Here is a 22,694-nt window from a genome sequence, read left to right as displayed (position 1 = left end):
GAGCAAGAAGAGAAGGAAGCTTCATCAATCTCTTCCTCCTCCACTGGAGCAACCAATTACTACGATCTACGAAGGGAGGAGTTCTACACAAGAAAGAAGATGACTTGGATGCTTCTCCGCTTACAAAGATTCTTCAACAATCTCCTCCTCCATTGGAGCAACCAAAGGAGAGAGTTCTACGCAAGAAACAAGATGATTGGGATGCTTCTCTGCCTGCAAAGATGCCTCATCACTCTCTTCCTCTTCCAGTGGAACAAGAAAGAAGAACAGTTCCAGAAGAGGTCATTGCATGCTCCTCTTCCGGCTGCAATGCCTCATAACTTCTCTCCACAACAAGAACAAAGGCAAATGATTTCCTCTCTATCAGAGGTACTCCCACACTCCGACTCCACCAACGCGGGAAGAAGATATATAAAAGTTTACGTCGAGAAGAAGGTGGCTCGCGTGAACTTCTCCCTACAAATATGTCTGAGTCTTTGTTTCCCTCAAGGAAGGAAGAGAAGGCAAGAATGTTGCACAGGGAGCAAGATTAGTGTATATAAACACTACTCCCTCCGTTTCAGGTTATAAGATGTTTTGACTTTGTTCAAAGTCAAACTGCTTTAAGTTCAACCAAATTTATAGAAAAAGATAGTAATATTTTTGACCCAAGATAAATTTATTATAAAAATATATTTAATTATTAATTTAATAAAACTAATTTGGTAATGTAAATATTACTATATTTGTCAAGAAACTTAGTCAAACTTAAAACAGTTTGACTTTGACCAAAGTCAAAACATCTTATAACCTGAAACGGATGGAGTATTCTTTTAACATCTTGCTATTTTTTTTAAAAAACAAATATTTGTTTATACTATGTGTTTGCATTGGCAACTATTGAGTGACATTTTTCTGTTTCTTGGACCTATTGTGATAGCTCAGTTGATCCTTCCATCTAATGGTATGTACAGTGGTTTGATGTCCGTTGTATGGGAATTATATGAAGTCACTACAGAAGTACAGATTACTAATAGACAACTTATTGTTCTTTTGTTCATATTGTCCATACCATCATCCAAACATGATTGGAGAAGTAATCTAGCTAAACCATTGTTGTCCAGTGACTCAAAGTGCTTTCGTTCGGTAAGATACTTTGGAATTTCTTTTTCTTTTCTTACACTCCTACAATCATGGGAAGTTTCTACATACCTTTTGTTCCTGATACTTTGGCATTGCAAATCCCTTTCTTTGAGAAAATTTTACCTGCATGTCCAAGTACTGAGTTTTCTATTGATGAGGGTAGATGTGATGAAACAAAATTCTTTGAAATAAGTTGCCAACATTTTTCATTTTTCAGAAGTGCAATTCCAATCTAAACATAATTTGGTGTAGTTGACCAAACATAATTTTGTTTATACAGGGATTTTGGATACAAACATGGTTATTAAAATCGTGGGCATAACAAAGAAGAATCGGATACTCCAAGGATCGATGCATAGTCATCCAGATTGATGCATTTGTTCAAGTTGATCGACCTGAATACCTAGCATATCTCTTATAGGGGAATCGGTGATACGAGGTCGCGATGAAAACAATATTGAAGTACAAATATTTTAATATCAGTGTGCAAATGCCGTATTCTTGCTGAAATGCTCGAAAAACTCCAACTTCCTTTCCCCATATTTCAGTTGATGCCCTGTCTTGGTTGAGAAGCATGACTCAAGTAGGAAATGAAGAAATGAACCAAGAAAGATGAGCTAGTCGATAATTATATGGTCTTTCTATGTTAATTAAATTGAAGGATGCAACAGAATTGAAAAAGAAACACTATATTGAAGGTTTTTAGGAGGAATATGGAGTCATGGACTACTCTGAAAGTGCAAATGAATCAAATGTGTGTTTCTCAATCAGGAAGCGTATCTTGCAAGTGCAGGAGATTGTAGTCTCATTGCAAAATGAATTGCATCAACTATATATACATGTTCACCTCTCATTCTCCTGCCACATGGAACATATGGTACGGGAGTAGAACATAGAATTTGTTGAGAAAAGGAAAAAAAAACATTGAAATGAATAGTATACAAGATTTATATATAAGTACCGAGTAGATATAGCCGCAGTTTTGATATAAAGCTAGGAGGTGCCAGCTCTTTTTTTTAGTGTACTATTAACATTGATCATTCGTATCTTCTCCATTGTGACATTAACTTAAGCACATATTTACCTTTTTCTAGTACAATGTTTGGTTGAATGTAGGTAGGAGGAGGCGAGGAGCTAAGGAGGTGAAGTAAGGAGGGTGCGTGAGAGAGAGTGCTCTGCATTCAGAACTATACATATCTTTTCATTTGTTTTCAACAATGAGGTCAGCAATACCTAGAATTGCACTTTAATTTAAATCACCTAATTTTTGGCTGGGGATAATCGCATAATTGAGCTTACGTTGAAAGACTGACAGATTTTCTCCATAAAGAGTAAGATCAGCTAGCTAGCCCTCCCAACTTGTTTATTTTAATAACCCATCAGTGAGGTAGGCTTTTTTTTTTTCGAAAACACGCAAGAGAGTTACTCCCTCCATCCTAAAATAAGCCAACCTCGTATTACGATGTAACACATACTAGTACGAAGTTGGTTTATTTTGAGACGGAGGGAGTAGGCATCATAATACAAGAAAAAAGATGTCCAAACACACACAAAAACATCAACAAGTACGGGAGGTGGCTTATTATTCAGACAAATTTAATTGTTTAGAAAAAAAGGAGATCATTTTAAACAAAGAATTGTTGCACATTTGCAAGGTCCACTAATGTTCTTGCCATTACCTTGAGTAGAATAGTGTGCTATTGCACCCCAAATATCACTTTAATTAAATGGCTCATGTAGGTCCAAAGCATATGAAGGGAAAAAAATTAAAGCAAATGTGGATGATATGTCGACTTGAAAGAGATATTTTGATGACTCGTGCAACCACATATAACACAACAATTGGAAGCCAATGATATAAGGTTGTAGACCGCAAATAGAACTTTGTTAGAAGTGTTGTGTGAAGTATAAAAAAACTTAGTTATTTGTACAAAACGACATCTATTTACCTATTGTGCACGCAGATGTGCAATTTATTGTACCAAATATTCAGTAAGTAAGCTAGTGTTCTTTCTGAGTTGGCATCAACTTTACCATATACACTTCTATAATGGCTAAAAGTAATTATTGTTAATGTTAATTCTCTCTCCTCTCATAAACCAACACCGTACCATCCCAAGTATTTATAGTTTTTTTATGGCTTATTTAAGGTGCAAGTTGGATAACAATGTATCATTTTTTCTGGTGAAGTCACATGATTTTATTGTCTTTAGCTTTCAGAAGTTGTCTCAAAATGCAAGCAAATGCACCTAATTAAGCATAAAGCAAATCCACCATGCAGGCTTGCACATCATCTTTATCATTTTTCTATGCAAATTTCCTAAAGCAACGCGCAGGGGTTTTCGTCTAGTTTTCCTTTTCCCCAAGGCCTAAGGAGTTAGCCATATCTTTTTTTTTTTTAATCTATCATCTGCCATTGTCTCTGATGATTAGGCATCTCAAACCTGAATGCTGTGCCGGTTGCTATCAGCAAAGATTATTCCAGTTGCCTAACAAAGTAGAAAGTAAGCTTAGCTCCAAATATACTCCTTGCTAGGTAGAGTACTGAACCCAAGCTAGCTTATCTATGGGCAACTGCTGTGGCAAGGATGCCCCAACTGATCATTCCAGACACAAAACTTCTCCAAATCATCATCTTCAAGGGCCAGATCCACCGAAGTTCATGAATGGTCCACCTCCTCCAACTACAGCCGTGCGAGACTCCATGAAAGGGCCATCTCCATCCCCAGTGGCGCGAGACTCCATGAAAGGGAAGGGAGGAGGTTTACAAGAGCAAGAGGAGGGAGAAGAGCGAGGAGTCCAGCCGAGGAAAGAAGAGGATCTGTGTGGTCCTCCTCTACCTGCAAATTCACCTCATCACTATCCTCCTCACCAATCTCATCCTCCATTGGAGCAACCAAAGGGAAGAGATGACTTGGGTGCTTCTCTTCCTTCTTCATTCGAGCAACCAAGGGGAAGAGTTCTACACAAGAAAGAAGATGACCTGAATGCTTCTCTTCCTGCAAAGGTTCTTCATCAATTTGCTCCTCCATTGGAGCAACCAAGGGGAGTTCTACACAAGAAAGAAGAGGGTTTGCATGCTTCTTCTCTGCCTGCCAAAAAGCCTCATCACTCTGTTCCTCCATTGGAGCAGCCAAAGGGAAGAGGTCTACGCGAGAAAGATGACGACTTGGATGCTTCTCTGCCTGCAAAGATTCTTCATCAATCTCTTCCTCCTCCATCAGAGCAACCAACAAGGAGAGGAGTTTTACACAAGAAAGAAGAGGGCTTGCATGCTTCTTCTCCGCTTGCGAAGATGCCTTACCACTCTCTTCTTCCTCAAACGGAACAAGCGCAAGGAAGGATATCAGAAGAGATCTTGCACGTTCCTCTCCCAGCTGCAATGCCTCGTAACTTCTCTCCAGAACAACAAGAAGAAAGACAAAGGATTTCATCGCGATCAAAGATATCCCACACTCCGGCTCCACCACCGCGGGAACACCGAGATGAAGGTGGCTCGCACAAACTTCTCCCTACAAAGATGTCTGATTCTTTGTTTCCCTCACAGAAGGAAGAGAGGGCAAAAATGTTGCACAGGGAGCAAGATTATCGTATATAAACATTCTTCTTTTAACATCTTGCTATTTTATTTAATCTTTTATTTGTTTATACAATGTGCCTACTAGTTGCATTGACAGCTATAGAGTGACGTTTTTATGTTCCCTATTGTGATTGTACATGGTTTGAGGGTGTGATTTTCTTGTTAGAATGGCTCACTTGAGCCTTCCATCTAAGGGCATGTACAGTGGTGTGATGTCAGTTGTCAGAGAGATTTACCCTATTTATTAGGAGATAATGTAATAGATATCATTATATCATTAATAATATTGTGCTGACCATTTATCAAGTCATATTAATGATTATATGAAGTTACTAAACATAACTACTTATTGTTCTCTTGTTCATGTTCTGCATGCCATTATCTAAATATGATCTGAAAAGTATGCAGAGAGAAAACATCTAAACCATTGTTATCCAGTGACTCAAAGTTGTTTTCTCTTCAGTAGGATGCTTTGGAATTTCTATTGTATTTCTCTGTTCTTTTTTCATACCTACAATCATGGGTAGTTTCTACATATCTTCTGCTCCTGATACTTTGTCCTTGCAAATCCAATTTTTTAGAGAAATTATACCTGCATATCCATGTAACAAATTTTCTATTGATGAGGGTAAATGCTAAAAAAAAAGTCAAGAAAATGAGTTGCCAACATTTTCCATTGTTCAGAAGCACAATTCCTATCTAAGCATAATTTGGTGGGGTAGCACCAAACATTTATTTATACAGGGTTAGTTTTAGGATACCAAAGTTATTTAAATTGTTTGCATAACAAAGAAGAATATGATACTCCAAGGATGTGTAGTCATCCAGATTGATGTATCTGTTCAAGTCTGAATACCTAACATAGCTCTAGGGGAATCGATGATGCGAGGTCCTGATAAAAACTACTCGTTTTGGATAAGGATGAGGTCAAACTTTAAAATCTTTGACTATGAATAATTTTTAAAATATTTGTCTTAAAATATGAAGACCATATGAATAGATTAGTCTTAAAAAACACTTCAATAAAGTTATATATTCTTTGATATTTCTATATATATTATTATAAAAATAGTGGTGAAAGTTGTTTTGTGGAGACCGAGCCCTTGTCCAAAACAACAAATATTATCAACCCAGAGGGAGTAGATTGAAATAAAAGTTATTTTAGTTTCAATATGTGCATGCTGCATTCTTGTGGAACTGCTTGAAAATTCCAATTTCCTTTCCCCATACTTCAGTTGATATGCCTTGTCTTGGCTTAGAAACATGACAAGAGTGGAGGCAAATACATCAAACAGTGATGGTGGAGCTGCTCCCCACACATTACGGCGTTGCAAACTACCCATACTGAACTTGAAAAATGAGCTAGCTAGTTTGATATGTTTTAGAAGCACTTGAAGTTCTTTGTATGTTAATTAAACCGAAGGATGTAAAAGAATTGTAAAATACTATATTGAAGGTTTTCAGAGAACATGAAGTCATGGACTATTCTGAAACTACAAAAGAAATAAGTTTGTTTCTCAATTAGAAAGCATATCTTGCAATTGCAGGAGATCGTAGAGTCCCATTGCAAAATGAATTGCATCAACTATATATATTCACCTCTCTTTCTCCTGCCACAAGAAAAATAAGGCACGTGAGTAGACATTGTCTAAGAGCCAAAATGGTTGTTAAGAAATGGTAAGAGAATTGGAACAAATACTATAAAGGGATGATATATAAGTACCGAGTAGATATAGCCGGGGAGTTTTCATATTCCACTAGGAAGTGCCAGTTCAATGCTTAACTTTTTTTTTTCTCAAGTGTAACTGTATAGTGAGAGTTATATTAACAACAATCATTCATATCTTCTCCATTGCGATATTAGCTTCATATCCTGTTTCCTCTAGTAAGCACAAATAAGCAAAAGTGGAGATAAACAATTCAGATTATGAGGAGAACTGGAGATGAAAGAGAAAACAAAATGAACACAAACTTGTAGAATCTTGTACCTGGAAGTTCGAGGGTATATTCAATATTTGTATCAAAGGAGAAGGGGTGTTTTGTGTAGGATATATACCATCTCCTGCCATTTTCACTAGCAAACCCCTTAACATGCATGATATTACTGATCTTTCCCCACTCCGACCAAGACTCTTTCTTGACCATCAATTTAAGCAGCTTTAAGCTACAAGCAATCTCTAACTGTTCCAATTTTGTATCTTGCAGGTATGCCGGGAGTGTTTCCATCTCACTAATCCCCAATTGAATGCTCCGAAGTGATTTCACATTATTAAATACCATCAGTTTTGGGCACCCAACAACAGTTAGATTCTGCATGTTGGGAAGATTGGCTATCCTCTCTAGATCAGGGTTGTCATAAGCATCAAGCTTAATAACTGAACTGAAATTCTCAAGACAATTTAGGTGCTGAACATTAGCTATGGATAACCTTCTAAGTGCCTTTGCCTGGTAGGAAAGACCAGGAGGAAGATAGTGCAACTTACAGTTTCTGATATTAAGCACACTTAAAACAGGCATGGCTTCCACATGTTTCTCCCATGTCCACTCCTTCCATTTTATCATTCCTTGAAGACATAACTCATGTAACTTGGGAAAAAATACAGCATGACTGGGATTCCTGTTGTCAGTTTTCCTCTGTCCTCCTTGGACGAAGAAATCATATCCAACTTGCTCAATCTGTGGTGCACGATTAATTACTAGGCAGTCCAAATCTTGGAGCTGACCTAAACCTGAAGGAAGATGTGCACAGTTAGCCATGTCCTGTAGGTCCAACCGTCTCATATTTTTAAGGAATTTTGCTGGCATCATTATCCAACTCGGGAGCTTGTCGCCAAAATATCCTCCGATAGTTAGCTCCTCCAAGCAGAGTGGAGGGCAAAGCTTGTCAAAGACATCTACAATTTGTTCCTGATCAGCCATGGCAATAGATTCTTTGACCCTACCACTGACTGTCACTCCACTTGTGCACCATAATTCAAGGCATATGAGATTTTCCTTGGTTTTAAGCTTAGCTAGTGTTGCCATAGAGCTATAAGGTACATTCTCTAGACCAATCAATTTAAGCTTCCTGAGTTTTGAAAGAGGCCCTAACTCTTCCAAACTACATCTGTATTCTCCAGTGTTTTCAATAATAATGTGGACAGGAAACCCCCAAAGCATCTCCAAATTTTCTAATCTTTTAAAACCCCTCGGAATAGCATTAATCTTTGTTTCATCAATACTGAGGTGCCTTAATTTTGGTAGCTCTGTAATACTGCTAGGAAGTTCTGCCAAACTGTGACATCCTCGAAGACCGATGTGCTCTAAAAATTTCATCTTACCAATGTTCTGGGGCAGTGCAGATATGTTTGTGTACCCTAGTTCCAAGTATCTCAAGTGTTTGAGGTGACACAATGAGCCAATCAATGTAGCACATCGTGCATCTCTTATGTGTATTGTCCGTAGAAAAGGAAGGTTACTTAAGGAATTACCAGGCTTAAACTTGATATTTCCAAATAATAACAATGTTCTTAGTGAGTGCCGTTTTTGTAAATTACTCCACTCTATTTCATTTGCTGATATAGATAGCCGGAAAAAATTTGATAATGTGAGGTTTGTCATATTTTCTGTGTCCCCAACCACTAAAGCTTCATCTCTAGCAACATACTGAGCAAAGGAGCGGACAACATCATGCATGAGACAGTATTCTTGATTATAGTAGTCATCGTGAGGCTCTAAAAGATTTCTCATAATTAATTCCTTGTAGTAATCCATTCCTAATTGTGTTGAATTTCCATCATTTCCAAGAAATCCTTCAGCAGTCCACATGGCAACAACCTTATCTGGACCAATAATTTCATCTTTAGGAAAAAGTGAGTAATATACAAAGCACTGCTTCAAATTAGGAACCAGGTCTTCATAGCTCAAATATATTGCCTTGTTTAGTTCATCAGGCAGTCCAATTTTTGACCATACCTGATTGCCTAGAACCTTTTCCCAATCATTTTCAGTTTTATTTCTCTTGCACAAGACTCCTCCTACTACTTTGATTGCAAGCGGTAAGCCATCACATTTTTCTACAATCTTCATCCCACTTTCTTTGAGTCTTTTAGTCTCAGGTCCACTCAAGTCTAACTGCGAATTTAAACATATAATATTAACAAAACAACATCCATAGCTGATCTTTTGTTCTTATATACGAAGTTTAGAATTAAAATAAAATCAAATGTTCTGGTGGTATAATACATGGAAACACATTCAAGTTATGTTGTCACCATGAATGGATCAACTTATTCAGAGTATGATAAAAACAAATAAATTCAACAGTTATCCCAATATGTGAAAAATATAGTTCAGGCATTAGTTGGAAAAAAAAACATTTTCTTGTTCGACATTAAATGGCACATATGAATTATAGCAGTTGGAATTTATTGTAAGAGAGAATTCATACCCAGAAATATTATGTATTAAAGAAATATATTTCTGATGAACATATATAGTGTTGCTAGTAACCAAAATTTGGCAATTATTGATAGGTAATTAGCTCGGAGTGCATCAGGCATTCAGGCTATGTTTTAAACAAATCGAGGAGAAAATGAGTAAAATATATAATGCTAGGAAGGGTTTGTTGTTTGATGATTTACCTGTTCCTTGAGCATGGCCCATGCATCTTGAGGTCCCAATTTGCTGACATGGTGCAAGTGCACAGCATTCATCTCTCGAGCAACTCCTTCATTTCTCGTGGTGATCAGAACTCGAGATCCACGAGCACCTGCTTTAATGGTTGGAACTCTAAGCACCTTCTCCCATGGCTTTTGATTCCATATGTCATCCATCACCAGCAAAAACTTCTTCGCTGTCAGGGCACTAACTAAAATTGGCTCAAGCAAGGACTTCTCTTGAGCGCCACAGTGGTCACCACCGGCAGCAACTATGGCAGTTCTGAGCAGATCAACTTCATTAAAGTCCTGAGTGACGCTCAACCATATCTTCGTGTTAAATGAGTCTTCGACCGCTTGATCACTGTAGATCTTTTTGGCAAGGGTAGTCTTGCCAATCCCTCCGATACCTAGGATAGCAACAACAGTAACGTTGTTGCTTTCAGTGTCGCTGTTAGCAACTACATGAACATTATTGCTTTCCCCACCACTGGCCTTCTCCTCTTTTGTGAGGACCTCTACTAGCATCCTTGTATCTTGCTCGAGCTTCTTTCCAACAGCGTCTCTAGGAACAAGCCCTGGTGCCGTCTTGTCAATGACCTTGTGCTTGCCATTTCCATCGGTGAGGTTGGTGATGAAGTTTAGTTGAGCAGCTTGCTTGCATAAATCATCCATCTTCTGGTTAACTGACTTGATTTGGCTTCCTATCCTGTGGGCAAAAAGAGGATCCTGCAAGCAAAGCAGAAAGGAGTGGAAGCAGCCCGAAGAGGTGTCCATGGATATGCGCCGCTCCTCGGCCTTGATCTGAACAAGGTCAGTGATGTCAGACGCTTCATACATTGCACCCTTCAGCTTCCTGACCCAGTCTTGTGCATAGCTGCTGGTGATGTGCTTCTTCTCTGCGTCTTGTAGGAATTTCTTGAGGCTGTTCAGGGTGTCATACAGCTTTCTGATCTCATCAGAGACACCGAGCATCAAACTTGCCTCCTCTTTCATTGTCTCAATGAGTATGTCACCAAGGCTGGATGCAAATGCATCCAGGATCATCGCCATGTTTGTTTTGCTTGGATCTAGATTACAGTCTGAGTCTAGCAAGGGGTGTAAAGTGGGATCGATTGCTTGGTAACTAGTCTCGCACCAGACAATTTATGTGTTTATTGTATCTAGTTAATATGCTCTAAGAATCTAAGAGTGAAGCACAAGCAGCATCCGCTAGAAGCGAAGTCTTTCTTGAGACAGGAGAAAAATCAGGTGCCTGACTTGCCTCCCCAGTCATCACTTGGAGTCCAAGAATATATGCTACTGCATTTCCTCAATTTGGCAAGATTTGGTACAGGTATTCCGTGCACCAAGACTCACAAGGAAGGTATCAATTTCAAGACCAGGAGAGAAAAGGATTGAGCAAGTGGAAATCAAGGAGAAAACAAGCATTAGCTACAATCTCCTTAATAAACAGAGAATTATTAGCTAGTAGTAGGATTTTGTTCAATCTTCTCTAGTATCTCAACATAAATGTAACCAACCGGTCGTTCATCTGATGATGTTCTCCCTTGTGTACAATTTACAACCATCCCTCTCAAGTTTCTTCAATCAGCAAAGATATGTAAAATTTTGTCTAGATTTAACCAATTTCCAGTTCATTTATTCCATTATATATGTATAAAAAATTCATTTAGCAAAACGCAAATTACATTATAATATACAAGTTACAACAAGAAGTGAATACTACTAGTAATCAAGCATTTCATATAAGTCCAGACCAGAGAGCAGGTGCGGTACCAGAGAGATCCTGATGTGGACGAGAGCTGGCTGCGCCGGTGCAGGTCGATGGTAGCTGACTCCGAAGCTGACCAGGCGTCGTCATTGCAACAGGCGGCGGCGGCGGCGCCGGAGACGGGAGTGCCATGGGGCGGCGAGGCGGGGAGCGGGAGTGGGGGCGAGGCGAGCATTGGGCGGCGGAGCTGGCGCATCGCGATAACATCGTAGGTGGGGTAGGGAGGGGCGGGGCCGCCGCCACCGCCGGCAATGCGAGGATGGGAGGCGACGCCGACGGCGAGGTCGCGGCGGCGGCGGCGGGCAGGAAGAGTGGGAACGGGTGGATGGGCCAAGAGAAGTTGGCCCACGAAATAAGTTTTTTTTTCTATTTTTTTAGGGGAGGGGAGAATTATGTTTCGTTTTGGATTTACTACTTTTTAACAAACTAGGAAAAAATACCCGTGCATTGCAACGGATGAAATCTATTTTAATCTTATTATTGTTATATGGTTTAGTTAAAATGAAATTCACTATGGGAGTTCGCTTGGATATATATATTTTTAGAAAATCATGAGCTACAGTCAGAAGTATGATCGTCTCAAGTTAGCATGCGAGTTTTTTAAAACAGATTTCTTATATAATTCCTTCTGTATTACCAAAAAGTGAATGATCTTAAAAACCGACTCAAATATGGATATGTATTTTCAAAAGCAAATAAATTTAAAAACCGACTCATACACGAATGACGTACCAAAATATCAGCAAAAACATCTTTAATTTTTATAATAACTAGAAAAAATATCCGTGCGTTGCAACGGATGAATGTTATTTTAATCTTATTATTGTTGTACGGTTTAGCTAAGGTGAAATTCACTGTGAGAATCCGCTTGGATTTTTTTTTACAAAATCATAAGCTGCAATCAGGAGTCCGATCGTCTCAAGTTAGCATAAGAGTTTATTTAAAGAGATTATTTCTTATACAATTCTTTTTGTATTTCTTAAAGCAAACGAATTTAAAAACCGACTCAAATTCATATTTGTATTTTCAAAGCGAATGAACTTAAAATCGACTTAAACACGGATGACATACCAAAGTACCCAAAAAAACATCTTCAATTTTTATAATAGTAGAGATATACATATAGATATATATAACTAGCAAAAATGTCCGTGCGTTTCTATGGGTGAAAAATTCTAATGACAATATACGTTTTTCATGCATAATCATATCAATGACAATGTTTGTATTTTAACGAGTGACTTATTTTTTTATAAACGATGTTTTTTTTCTTGCGCAATGTTCTCAGACCATTTTTTAAAAATGGCGCATTTCTTTCTAACAGTTTTTTCCTAGCATGTTCTTTTTGTTTTTTTACTGACAACGAAAACCATATTTTTCTCCCTTTTTTCTTTTCTTTTCTCGTGTGTTTTTTTGCATGTTTTTTCTGACAATTATTTTCTCGCGCATTTTTTGCTTGTTTTCTTTTCGAAAGTTTTTTTTTGTTTTTTCCAATACAGGAGAATATATGACGAAATAAAAATCATGTAGTAGATGATAAAAAATTGATGGATCCTATCCGGCTCAAGCGTCCATCAATTTATCATTTTTTCGACAGATTTTTTAGAGCAATTTGTTTTTTAATAGATGATGTTTTTTTTCTTGCACGGTTTTTTCATACCATTTTTTAGAAATGGCGCATTTTTTCTGTCAATTTTTTCCTAGCATGCTTTTTTTAAAAAATTTTTTACCGATGAAATAAAAACCGTGTAGTAGATGACAAAAAATCGATGGATCCTATCCGGCTCAAGCTTCCATCAATTTAGCATTTTTTCTGACAGATTTTTCAGAGCGATTTTTTTTAATAGACGATGTTTTTTTTTCTTGCACGGTTTTCTCAAACCATTTTTTAGAAATAGCGTGTTTTTTCTAACAGTTTTTCTTGCATTTTTTTAATTTTTTTTACCGACGATGGAAATATTTTTTCTCGCGCGTTTTATTATTTTTTATGGAAGATGGAGAACCGTTTTAGCGTGTTTTTTTTGCGCTTTTTTCTAACTTTTCTCACACATTTCTTTGAACCGTTTTTATTTTGTCCTGCATTTTCTCTTTTTAAATACTTAGATTAGATTAGACATAGCGAAGAGATATATACTGATTAGAAATCGGAATTTGTTTCGCCCTTTCCATTTTTTTCTCGCGCGCATTTTTTATTTTATATTAACCAGCTTTTTATTTTTTACAAACCATTTTTTCTTCTTAGAGAATCGGACGAACTTTTTTAGATGTTTTTTCGGATTTTTTTCACCTTTATAGGAATTAGACCTTTTTTTTTCATTTTTAAAGGAATCAGATCTAGCATTTTTTCACCACTTTTTTTTGGCCTTTTATAGGAATCGGATCAACGGTTTTTTTTCACCACTTAGGAGAAACAGACTTTTGTTGTTGTTGTTGTTCTTTCTTTTTCTTTATTTTCTTTTATTGTGCAGTTTTTCTTTTTCTTTTTATGCACCTTTCTGCCTTTGTTCTTCCCCTTTTATTATTTTTTAATCAAAAGCGACATTAAGTATCTTATTGCAAGATTATAGGGACTCAAATGTAAATACAAAAATTACAAGGACTCAAATGCAAAAGTACAGACCCACAAATTAAAATCATATAAAAATGGAATGCTCTCGACAGGTAGGTTTTGTTTTTGTAAACAGATATTCAATCCGGCACATCAATTTTATTTTTCGTTTTTAAGGGTGAATTGGATCTAGAGTCGGACTTTTTTTTCCCTTTCCGATAGGGAATCGGTAGGATTCAGATTTTTTTTATTTTTTGCGCTATTTTTTTCGGACAATTTTCCTTTCTGAGAGGGTATCGGTAGAAGTCGGACTTTTTTTTATTTTTACGCTATTTTTTTATTTTGACGGATGAAGGAAACATCTTTTATTTTTTAAGTAGTGTAGATAGATGTAGATGTAGATAGGAGTTTATTTGTAGATGTTTTTTAGCCGCTGAAAGGGGCTCTCGTCAACGGAGCGGATGTGCTAGTAGTGGAACCGCATATGCATCACTCGGGTGATTTTTGATTTTTTCTTCCCTTGGATTTGCATCCAACGGACTACAAAATAAAATAACTAATATAAATTTACTTACACAATATTTTTATCAAAATTACAGTGCACTTACATATCATATTAACTAAATTTACATATGTAATTTTAGTTATATAGGACTGTAGTTTTATATTTGAAATAAAATAACTAATACAAATTTACTTACACAATATTTTTATTAAAATTACAGTGCACTTACATATCATATTAACTAAATTTACATATGTAATTTTAGTTATATAGGACTGTAATTTTATATTTTAAATAAAATAACTAATACAAATTTATTTACACAATATTTTTATTAAAATTACAATGCACTTACATATCATATTAACTAAATTTACATATGTAATTTTAGTTATATAGGACTGTAATTTTATATTTTAAATAAAATAACTAATACAAATTTACTTACACAACATTTTTATCAAAATTACAGTGCACTTACATATCATATCAACTAAATGTACATATTTAATTTTAGTTATATAGGACTGTGATTTTATATTTTAAATAAAATAACTAATACAAATTTACTTACACAACATTTTTATCAAAATTACAGTGCACTTACATGTCATATCAACTAAATTTACATATGTAATTTTAGTTATATAGGACTGTAATTTTATATTTTAATTTCAAATGTCTTAATGTTTTAACCGTTAAAGAAATCAATTTTTATTTAGAAAAGAACCAGGCCTAAGCATCCAACGCACGGCCTTATCCATGCATGCAGCCCCACCAATTCTTGCATAAATCTTGGCCCATATATGGTGGGACTAAAAAAAGTGAAATGCCTAAGAAAAAATCACACGATAGACGTGTAGCAAAATCGGCTAGTAGCTGTTTGGTGCATATAGATTGGAATTATCAAGCCCGGCTTGGGCCTGAATGCAAGGAACATGGGCCTAGATAAAAGCGACGTGCGAACAATATGGGAAAGGAATATGGATACTATGTAGGAAAGGAATCGATCGGAAAATACGTACGTGCCTGCGCGGAAAAAAATCGTGCACCAACGTGAAAATACGCACGCCAGGAGCAAATAATCGGACAAGTGACGACGTACGAAATCCTGGGAAAAACATCTTAAATTTTTATAATAGGTAAAGATAGAGAAGAGATATAGATTAAAACCAAAACATAAAATTAAAACCGACTCAAACACGGATGACGAATTAACCGCGGAAACATCTTCAATTTTTCTTCAAACAAAAGAAAAGGCACCCAAGTTGCACTCCTGCCCGTGGCCTCCGCCTCTCACTACCTGCGATTGCCGTCTCCGTCACCCTTTCCTCACCGCTTCCATGAGAGGAAGAGGAGATGAAGAAGCAACCGGCGAAGGGTGAGGTTGGTGGGGGAGCCATGACAATGAGAAGGTTAGGATATACTAGAGGGTGAAAGTTGGTGCTAGAGCTCGCTGGATACATAAAGGCGGCGGAGTTCATGGTGTCATCACCGTCACCAAGCATGCCACGGAGGATGTTGCACACAATGTTTTCTTGTTGTTGCAATTTGTTTTCTTGAATCTTGCACACATTGGTTACAATGTTCTTTTATTTGCAATCAGTATTCTTGGATGTTGCACATATTGGTTACAAATGTGTTCTTGATTTGCATTAGTATTTTGAATATCTCATATGTTTGAAATAGTATTTACCAAGTGACGAAAAAATTTTAGACCAGATGATACGAAAAATCGTCAAACGTTTTTGGTTCAGGTTTGGCACCCATTCCTAGCCACGCCACTTTTTTTTGTTGTGTTTGGAAACTCCTCTTTTAAGATGACTAAATAGTCCAATTCTTGCATCTCATAATCTCTTTAAAAGAACCAATTTATTGTAAATTTTCCCTCATCGTCATAAATAATTGAGTAAATTTTATTTTGAGCCACATTTTATTACCAATGTTTCATTTTAGACCACCCTTTAGCCAATGTTTTTATTTTGGATCATGTAAATCTTAACTTCATTCCCACTTTGGATCTTACTTATTAATGATCTCTCACATCTATGACTAATATATATATGTATATTATATATATATATGTATATATGTAATTTGTCATATGCAAAAAATAAAAAATAAAGTTTTACACATAGATGTGAGAGATCATTAATAAGTAAGATCCAAAGTGGGAATGAAGTTAAGATTTACATGATCCAAAATAAAAACATTGGCTGAAGGGTGGTCTAAAATGAAACATTGGTAATAAAATGTGGCTCAAAATAAAATTTACTCAATTATTTATGACGATGAGGGAAAATTTACAATAAATTGGTTCTTTTAAAGAGATTATGAGATGCAAGAATTGGACTATTTAGTCATCTCAAAAGAGGAGTTTCCAAACACAACAAAAAAAAAGTGGCGTGACTAGGAATGGGTGCCAAACCTGAACAAAAAAACGTTTGACGATTTTTCGTATCATCTGGTCTAAAATTTTTTCGTCACTTGGTAAATACTATTTCAAACATATGAGATATTCAAAATACTGATGCAAATCGAGAACACATTGTAACCAATATGTGCAACATCCAAGAATACTGATTGCAAATAAAAGAACGTTGTAACCAATGTGTGCAAGATTCAAGAAAACAAATTGCAACATCAAGAAAACATTGTGTGCAACATCCTCCGTGGCATGCCTGGTGACGGCGATGACACCATGAACTCCGCCGCCTTTATGTATCCAGCGAGCTCTAGCACCAACTTTCACCCTCTAGTATATCCTAACCTTCTCATTGTCATTGCTCCCCACCAACCTCACCCTTCGCCGGTTGCTTCTTCATCTCCTCTTCCTCTCATGGAAGCGGTGAGGAAAGGGTGACGGAGACGGCAATCGCGGGAAGTGAGAGGCGGAGGCCACGGGCAGGAGTGCAACGTGGGTGCCTTTTCTTTTGTTTGATACAAAACACATGCGTTTATTAGATACTAGATGATATCCCGCGTGTTGCTGCGGGATATTATGAAACATATTTGTGTATGAGATGTAGTTGCAAGCTTACAAATATATCATAAGTATCATATGCAATAGCAAGAAAATCCATGATTCATTTAGTTAGAGTATTATATGATGAACTGAAGCATCAGTGTACCATTCAAGGGTGTAAACGAACAATGATGTTGTGGCAGTATGTCTAGTAGATATAGATTAGATTATTTAGGGGAAATAGCTTTGTTACATTGAATTTTAAGATATGTTTATCTATAATAACATAATTCCTTATCATCACCTAGTATGTTTTCTAAGCATACTCATCAGTTCCTATCATATTCTTAAAACCTGCTTGAGTGGATTAATTACCCGATTAAATGGCAAGCGTCTTTTGAGCTCTAAGAAACTGTATGCATGATGTAGCAAGCCTGCAAAGGAAACACCATGGCAGGATGTCCTAAGAAAGTGCGCCTGCAACATGTAGAACAAGAGGCAACCAATATTTGAAAAAATAAAGTAAAATTCTAAGAAAATATTTGAAGGGGTCAGTTGTACCTCGTTCTGCACATCCGTACACTTATGTTGGCCCGCAGATAGCTGGTTTTTTCACGTAACAGAGTTTTTACATTTTTTACATTTTTAGTGAACTAAAGAAAAAAAAAATGATGTTTGATGGATAGTTTCAGAGAGAAAGGAGAAACCAATTCGTAGCATAAACATAAGTAAAGGAGAACAATATTAATATAAACTTACCAAAATCTAAGATCAATAAGTGGGTGAGTAAGTTTTGGAGAGGGGTAATTGAATTCCAGCGCATCACTGTAGATGGCAATTCGTGGCACTTCTATTTTGTGCTTGACCAAATCATTTGATGCGATTACATCATTGTACTATATTAAAATTAGTTAATGGTTTTACGGTGGAGAAAATGAAAAAAAAAATATTACGGACTCCAAACTTTCCCCCCAAAAAACTACTTAATAGGGAATGAACAACTGAATTCTCGTTTTTTAAGATAATGAACTGAACTTTAATAAGGGAAAAGCAAATGAAATTTGCAGCTTGAAGATTAAAAAAAATAAAGGAGATAACATAACCTCGTCATTAGAGAAGAGAAGCAGCCATGTAGGTCGAAGAAGATCGATCACTTCGGCTGTGCTGCCTGTCAACAACATCAACAAAGAAGAATGAGAAAAAAAAGAAGAAAAGAACTGGCCGCTTGCGAGAGAACTCCAATGGTGTTGCCAACTCATGGAGCGATCTTCTGATTTTCGGAAGACCATCAATTGGAGCTCTCGAACAAATGCACCATCAATTGATGAGGTGAGGATCAAATAGCTGGAGAAGCAGAGTTGATAATGAATGTAGGATCCGTAGTGTATATCAAAGAAAAACTGATCGCTCTTCTTCAAAGCATGCATCGGTTTCTCTTTTGCATGCATCACCTGAAGAAGGTGACCAGGCATATATGCATGACGTGAGTGGGGACTGGGGTATTCAATGGTGGGGGATGCGGTATATCACCAGGAAGCCAGGAAGGCACACATCTGATCACCGCAAGCTTTGTAGTTGAAGGCGGCCAATCTAAAACTAATAGATTTAATCTGATGGCCACAACTAATTGGGGTGACGTGGATGAATGTGAGGGCAGGAAAATACACTTAGTGGGATCAATCGTATAGGTATATATATAGGATTAAGTGTCCATGAATCAAAACCATAGTTTCGCTCTAAAACAGATCAACACATCCTTGTAATGTTCCAAATGTGCGCATCCTGAATGTCTGGCTTTTGGACCCATCAGTCAACCAAGTCCAAAATGCACAAAACTCATAGATAACATGAATAGTGAGACCTCATTTGATATCCAAGGCTTGTCCAACTGTACGATGTCTCCTTGCATTCTGGTAGACCAACTGGACAAGGTTTGGGACCAAATGTTCTGCCATGTAACCATCTGTTTGCACCAGAACTTTGTATCCCCTTCCATCCCCAACCACATTGAAAAAAACATGGACATTTCGAGCTACTACTTGAATAGGGGACGCCTTATGCGATTAAGATGCTAAGAAAAAGAAAACAAGTTGTTCTGCTTTTAGTTGATCTCTTTTGTTAGGTTTATGCTCCAGGTAGCCGGAGAGATAAATAAAAAGAACTGACTCCATTTCCCAGTCAAGTCTTCATATTATTATATATTATATCTATATCCGATGGTTTTGCGTGGCTCTCACTAATCCTAGATTCGATAGAACGAAGAAATGTAATCATTGGCTTTATCACCTTGAGATTGCTTAAGCTTTCGGCTCTTACAAAAGAGCTAGACATTTACATTTGATTAATTAATTCTTTATCACAAAGGTTAAATTGCACAGATCGTACGTAGACTAGAATTATTATCTGCTAACAGCGAAGAAAGTGACCGGATTCAGATTAAATTAAGGTGCCCCATGCATTTTCAGATCGAGTTATGTTTTTTTTACCTAACTTAAACTTGGCAACATATCCTATGCACACAGGCCCTCACGTGTACACACGTGCACACCAACTAAAAAATATCACCAAAAAATCTAGAAAAAATCATACACATACTTTCAATTGTATTACACCTAGGGTTAAAATCTTAACGTCAAATTCATTATATTTTAGCCGTAACAAAAAAAACAAAAAATCTGATAGTTTTAAGGTTGCAATTTTATCAGAATTTTATCTTTTTTGTTATTCTCTATGTAGAATGAATTTGAAGATGCGACTTTGCACGTAGATGTAATACTATTGAAAGTATATGTATGAATTTTCCTAGAATTTTTTGTGATAATTTTTAGTTGGTGTACATGGTGTGTACACGCGAGGGCCTGTGTGCATAGGATACGCTTCCCTTAAACTTACAATTAGCCAGGATAAGATCTATAGAGGTTAATTAATCAATGAACAGCCTGACACAAAATCCTGCATTTATATATGAGCCGAGCAATTCGAGCAAAACCTCTGTTCTCCCCGATAAGCTTGTAACCTGCAGTGCTTTAAACTGTCGAAACAGTCATTTTTTAGACTTAATTTGCAATGAGGAATCCCTTTTAATCTTTTGTTCTTGTTTTGATATTCTTACTCCACTATATAGCACTTTGAACATGAACATATTCTTCAGATTAATTTATATTAATTGTCCAGTACAAAGACACATATATGTAGAGATGGAGTGAGAGAAGCAGCAGAAGAGTAGCAGCGGGTGGCAATGGGAAACACAGCCTGCAGCACATTCTGCCTATGCGTCTCCTGCGATTTTGGGCTGAATTGCTGCACGGGGCCACGGCGGCACCCGGCGGCCAACCGTTACGCACAGCCTCCACCGACGGCGGCGGCCACGATGGCGGCGACCACGTATGCAGATCCGAGCGCCGCCGCCAAGGCAAGTAGCTAGAATATAGCTAGCTGAAGCTGACCAAACATAATGTATGGTCGATGAATAGATATGATCTATCTCCATTCTGATCCATATATTCCCCTTAATATAAGTGAAATAAGCTAGCTTAGACACCTCTCAATACGATGGATCTCTTCTTTACCTATGCACTTCTCTTATATATATAAGTAATTATGTATGTCTTCTATATAAGTACTCCTTCCGTTTTAGATTATAAGTCATTTTGACTTTGATTAAAGTTAAACTACTTAATGTTTGACTGAGTTTGTAGAGAAATATAGTAATATTTACAACACCAAATTACCAAATTAGTTTATTGAATATATTTTTATAATATATTTGTTTTGGGTTGAAAATGTTACTACTTTTTTCTATAAACTTGATCAAACTTAAAACAGTTTGACTTTGATCAAAATCAAAACGACTTACATTCTGAAACGGACGGAGTAGTACTTAATTAATTTGTGAGCAGCATGTGGCAAAGCCTTAATCGAGCCTTGCTAATGCCTCCTCTTGTAATGTGAAAAATCATGTCCAACACATAAGATGTCCATAGTGAAACATATTAGTTGTCGCTTTGAGTTTTTGTTTGTAATGTTTGATCATTCGTCTTATTTAAAAAAATTTGGAATTATTTTTTTTGTTTGTGACTTGTTTTATTATCAAAAATACTTTAAGTTTGACTTATTATTTTTATATTTACACTAATTTTTCAAATAAAACGAATAGTGAAACGTTATAAAAAAAAGTCAAAGCGAATATGGGACGGATGTAGTGTATAACCTAGGCTCTCCCGCGAGATGGAAAAGTCAAATCAATCAAGTCATTCTATTTTGTTTATTTCATCAAATAAAAGTCGAAGGCACTCTAGGTTTAAAATTTAAACCGTTTATTATTTATTTTCACCAAGTGTTATAATAAAGATAAAAAAAGAGCTAAATGCATTTTTATCTCACTAATACAAAATTATTCTCCACTTTTCACCTTTGCAGAATGTGCACACAACCAATAATATCAAATATAAGACATATAGTTAGGATGTCTTAGGGTGTAGGATGCAAGCGGGATGTGTTTGAGGGTTTTCAGGCCCGTTGAGCCACAATTGTATGTATGTTTTGCATTTGTTTTTAAGCAGCAAATAAGAATGAGATAATGCCAATCAACATAAAGACTTTTTCTAGTTTGCTACCCATAATTTGAGAAGAGACCTTGATGATAAAACAACTCTAAGGCCTTGCTCGGTTAATCCCTCCGTCAAGGGGTTTAAAGGGAATAAAAGGGGATTTATTCCACACCTATATATTGAGGTGTGGAATTAATCCTCCTTAGGCCGGTTTTGTTAGTAAAGGTGAGAACCTTCCCTCCCGACACACAAAACGGAGTAATAGATTAGTGCACGATTAATTAAATATTATCTTTAAAAACTTAAAAAATGGATTAATATAAATTTTAAGGCAACCTATATACATATATATTTAAAAAAAATGCATCGTTTAACCGTTTGAAAAGCGTGAGCACGAAAAATAAGGGATAAAAGTTGGAAAAGTGTTCAAAAGAACACAGCCTTGTTCCCCTCCAATCCCTTCCTCAGGGAGTTTAGCCGACCAAGTCCTAAGTGTGTTTGTGTGTGTAGCTTTCAGTTGTAAATTCATATTGATACTATTGTTGATATGCAACAAATGCTTAATTTTAGTTACTAGATATGCGTATGTGATGACTATGCTCTTAGCTCATTGTAAATAATAATTGTACTTTCCCAGAAAAAAAACAATAATCGTACTTGTACACGGATCTATTTGGATTATTTTGAGTGGAGCACACGAGAAGTGTTACCTTGTTGGTTTTGACTCTATGTATCGATGTAATTAGCATCCGGAATGTACTTTTTCATATCACAAAATGGCATATCCAAATGGATTATGTTAAGCCAAATACAATATAGCTATTCTAGTTCAAAAACATTTTTAATGCAAATAAGCTAGACTACATACGCACGTCAATGGACACACCTTAGATGGAGAAAAGACATTGAATTTCATCACGATCAAAGACGATATCCCGCACTCCGGCTCCACCCCGCGGGAACATCGACAAGAAAATTATACTATGTGTCTAGTTGCATTCACAGATATTATG

The 22,694-nt window shown here is 36.6% G+C and overlaps 2 protein-coding genes across 3 annotated transcripts; one reads left to right on the top strand and one right to left on the bottom strand.

The window, feature by feature from the left end:
- Nucleotides 1-3,464: 3,464 nt before the first annotated feature.
- Nucleotides 3,465-5,008, top strand: LOC127785048 (MADS-box MEF2 type transcription factor MIG1-like). The gene has a single exon (XM_052312470.1). It carries the CDS (start codon nt 3,689-3,691, stop codon nt 4,718-4,720), a length of 1,032 nt encoding a protein of 343 aa, XP_052168430.1. The 5' UTR covers nt 3,465-3,688; the 3' UTR covers nt 4,721-5,008.
- A 774-nt stretch (nt 5,009-5,782) lies between these two features.
- Nucleotides 5,783-11,450, bottom strand: LOC127783927 (putative disease resistance protein RGA3). 2 transcript variants are annotated; one of them, XM_052311084.1, is made up of 4 exons: nt 9,325-11,450; nt 6,691-8,815; nt 6,426-6,584; nt 5,783-6,312 (listed from the first exon to the last, which is right to left on the bottom strand). In XM_052311084.1, exons 1-3 carry the CDS (start codon nt 10,390-10,392, stop codon nt 6,541-6,543), a joined length of 3,237 nt encoding a protein of 1,078 aa, XP_052167044.1. In that variant the 5' UTR covers nt 10,393-11,450; the 3' UTR covers nt 5,783-6,312; nt 6,426-6,540. The 2 variants fall into 2 exon arrangements, with proteins under 2 accessions (XP_052167044.1, XP_052167045.1); XM_052311085.1 differs by having other exon boundaries at nt 6,426-6,575.
- Nucleotides 11,451-22,694: the final 11,244 nt, after the last annotated feature.

The sequence above is a fragment of the Oryza glaberrima genome, chromosome 9, assembly GCF_000147395.1.
Source record: "Oryza glaberrima chromosome 9, OglaRS2, whole genome shotgun sequence".
Classification (NCBI taxonomy): domain Eukaryota; kingdom Viridiplantae; phylum Streptophyta; class Magnoliopsida; order Poales; family Poaceae; genus Oryza; species Oryza glaberrima.
The sequence above is the reverse complement of the archived record's forward strand: the minus strand, read 5'-3'. Positions and strand labels throughout refer to the sequence as shown.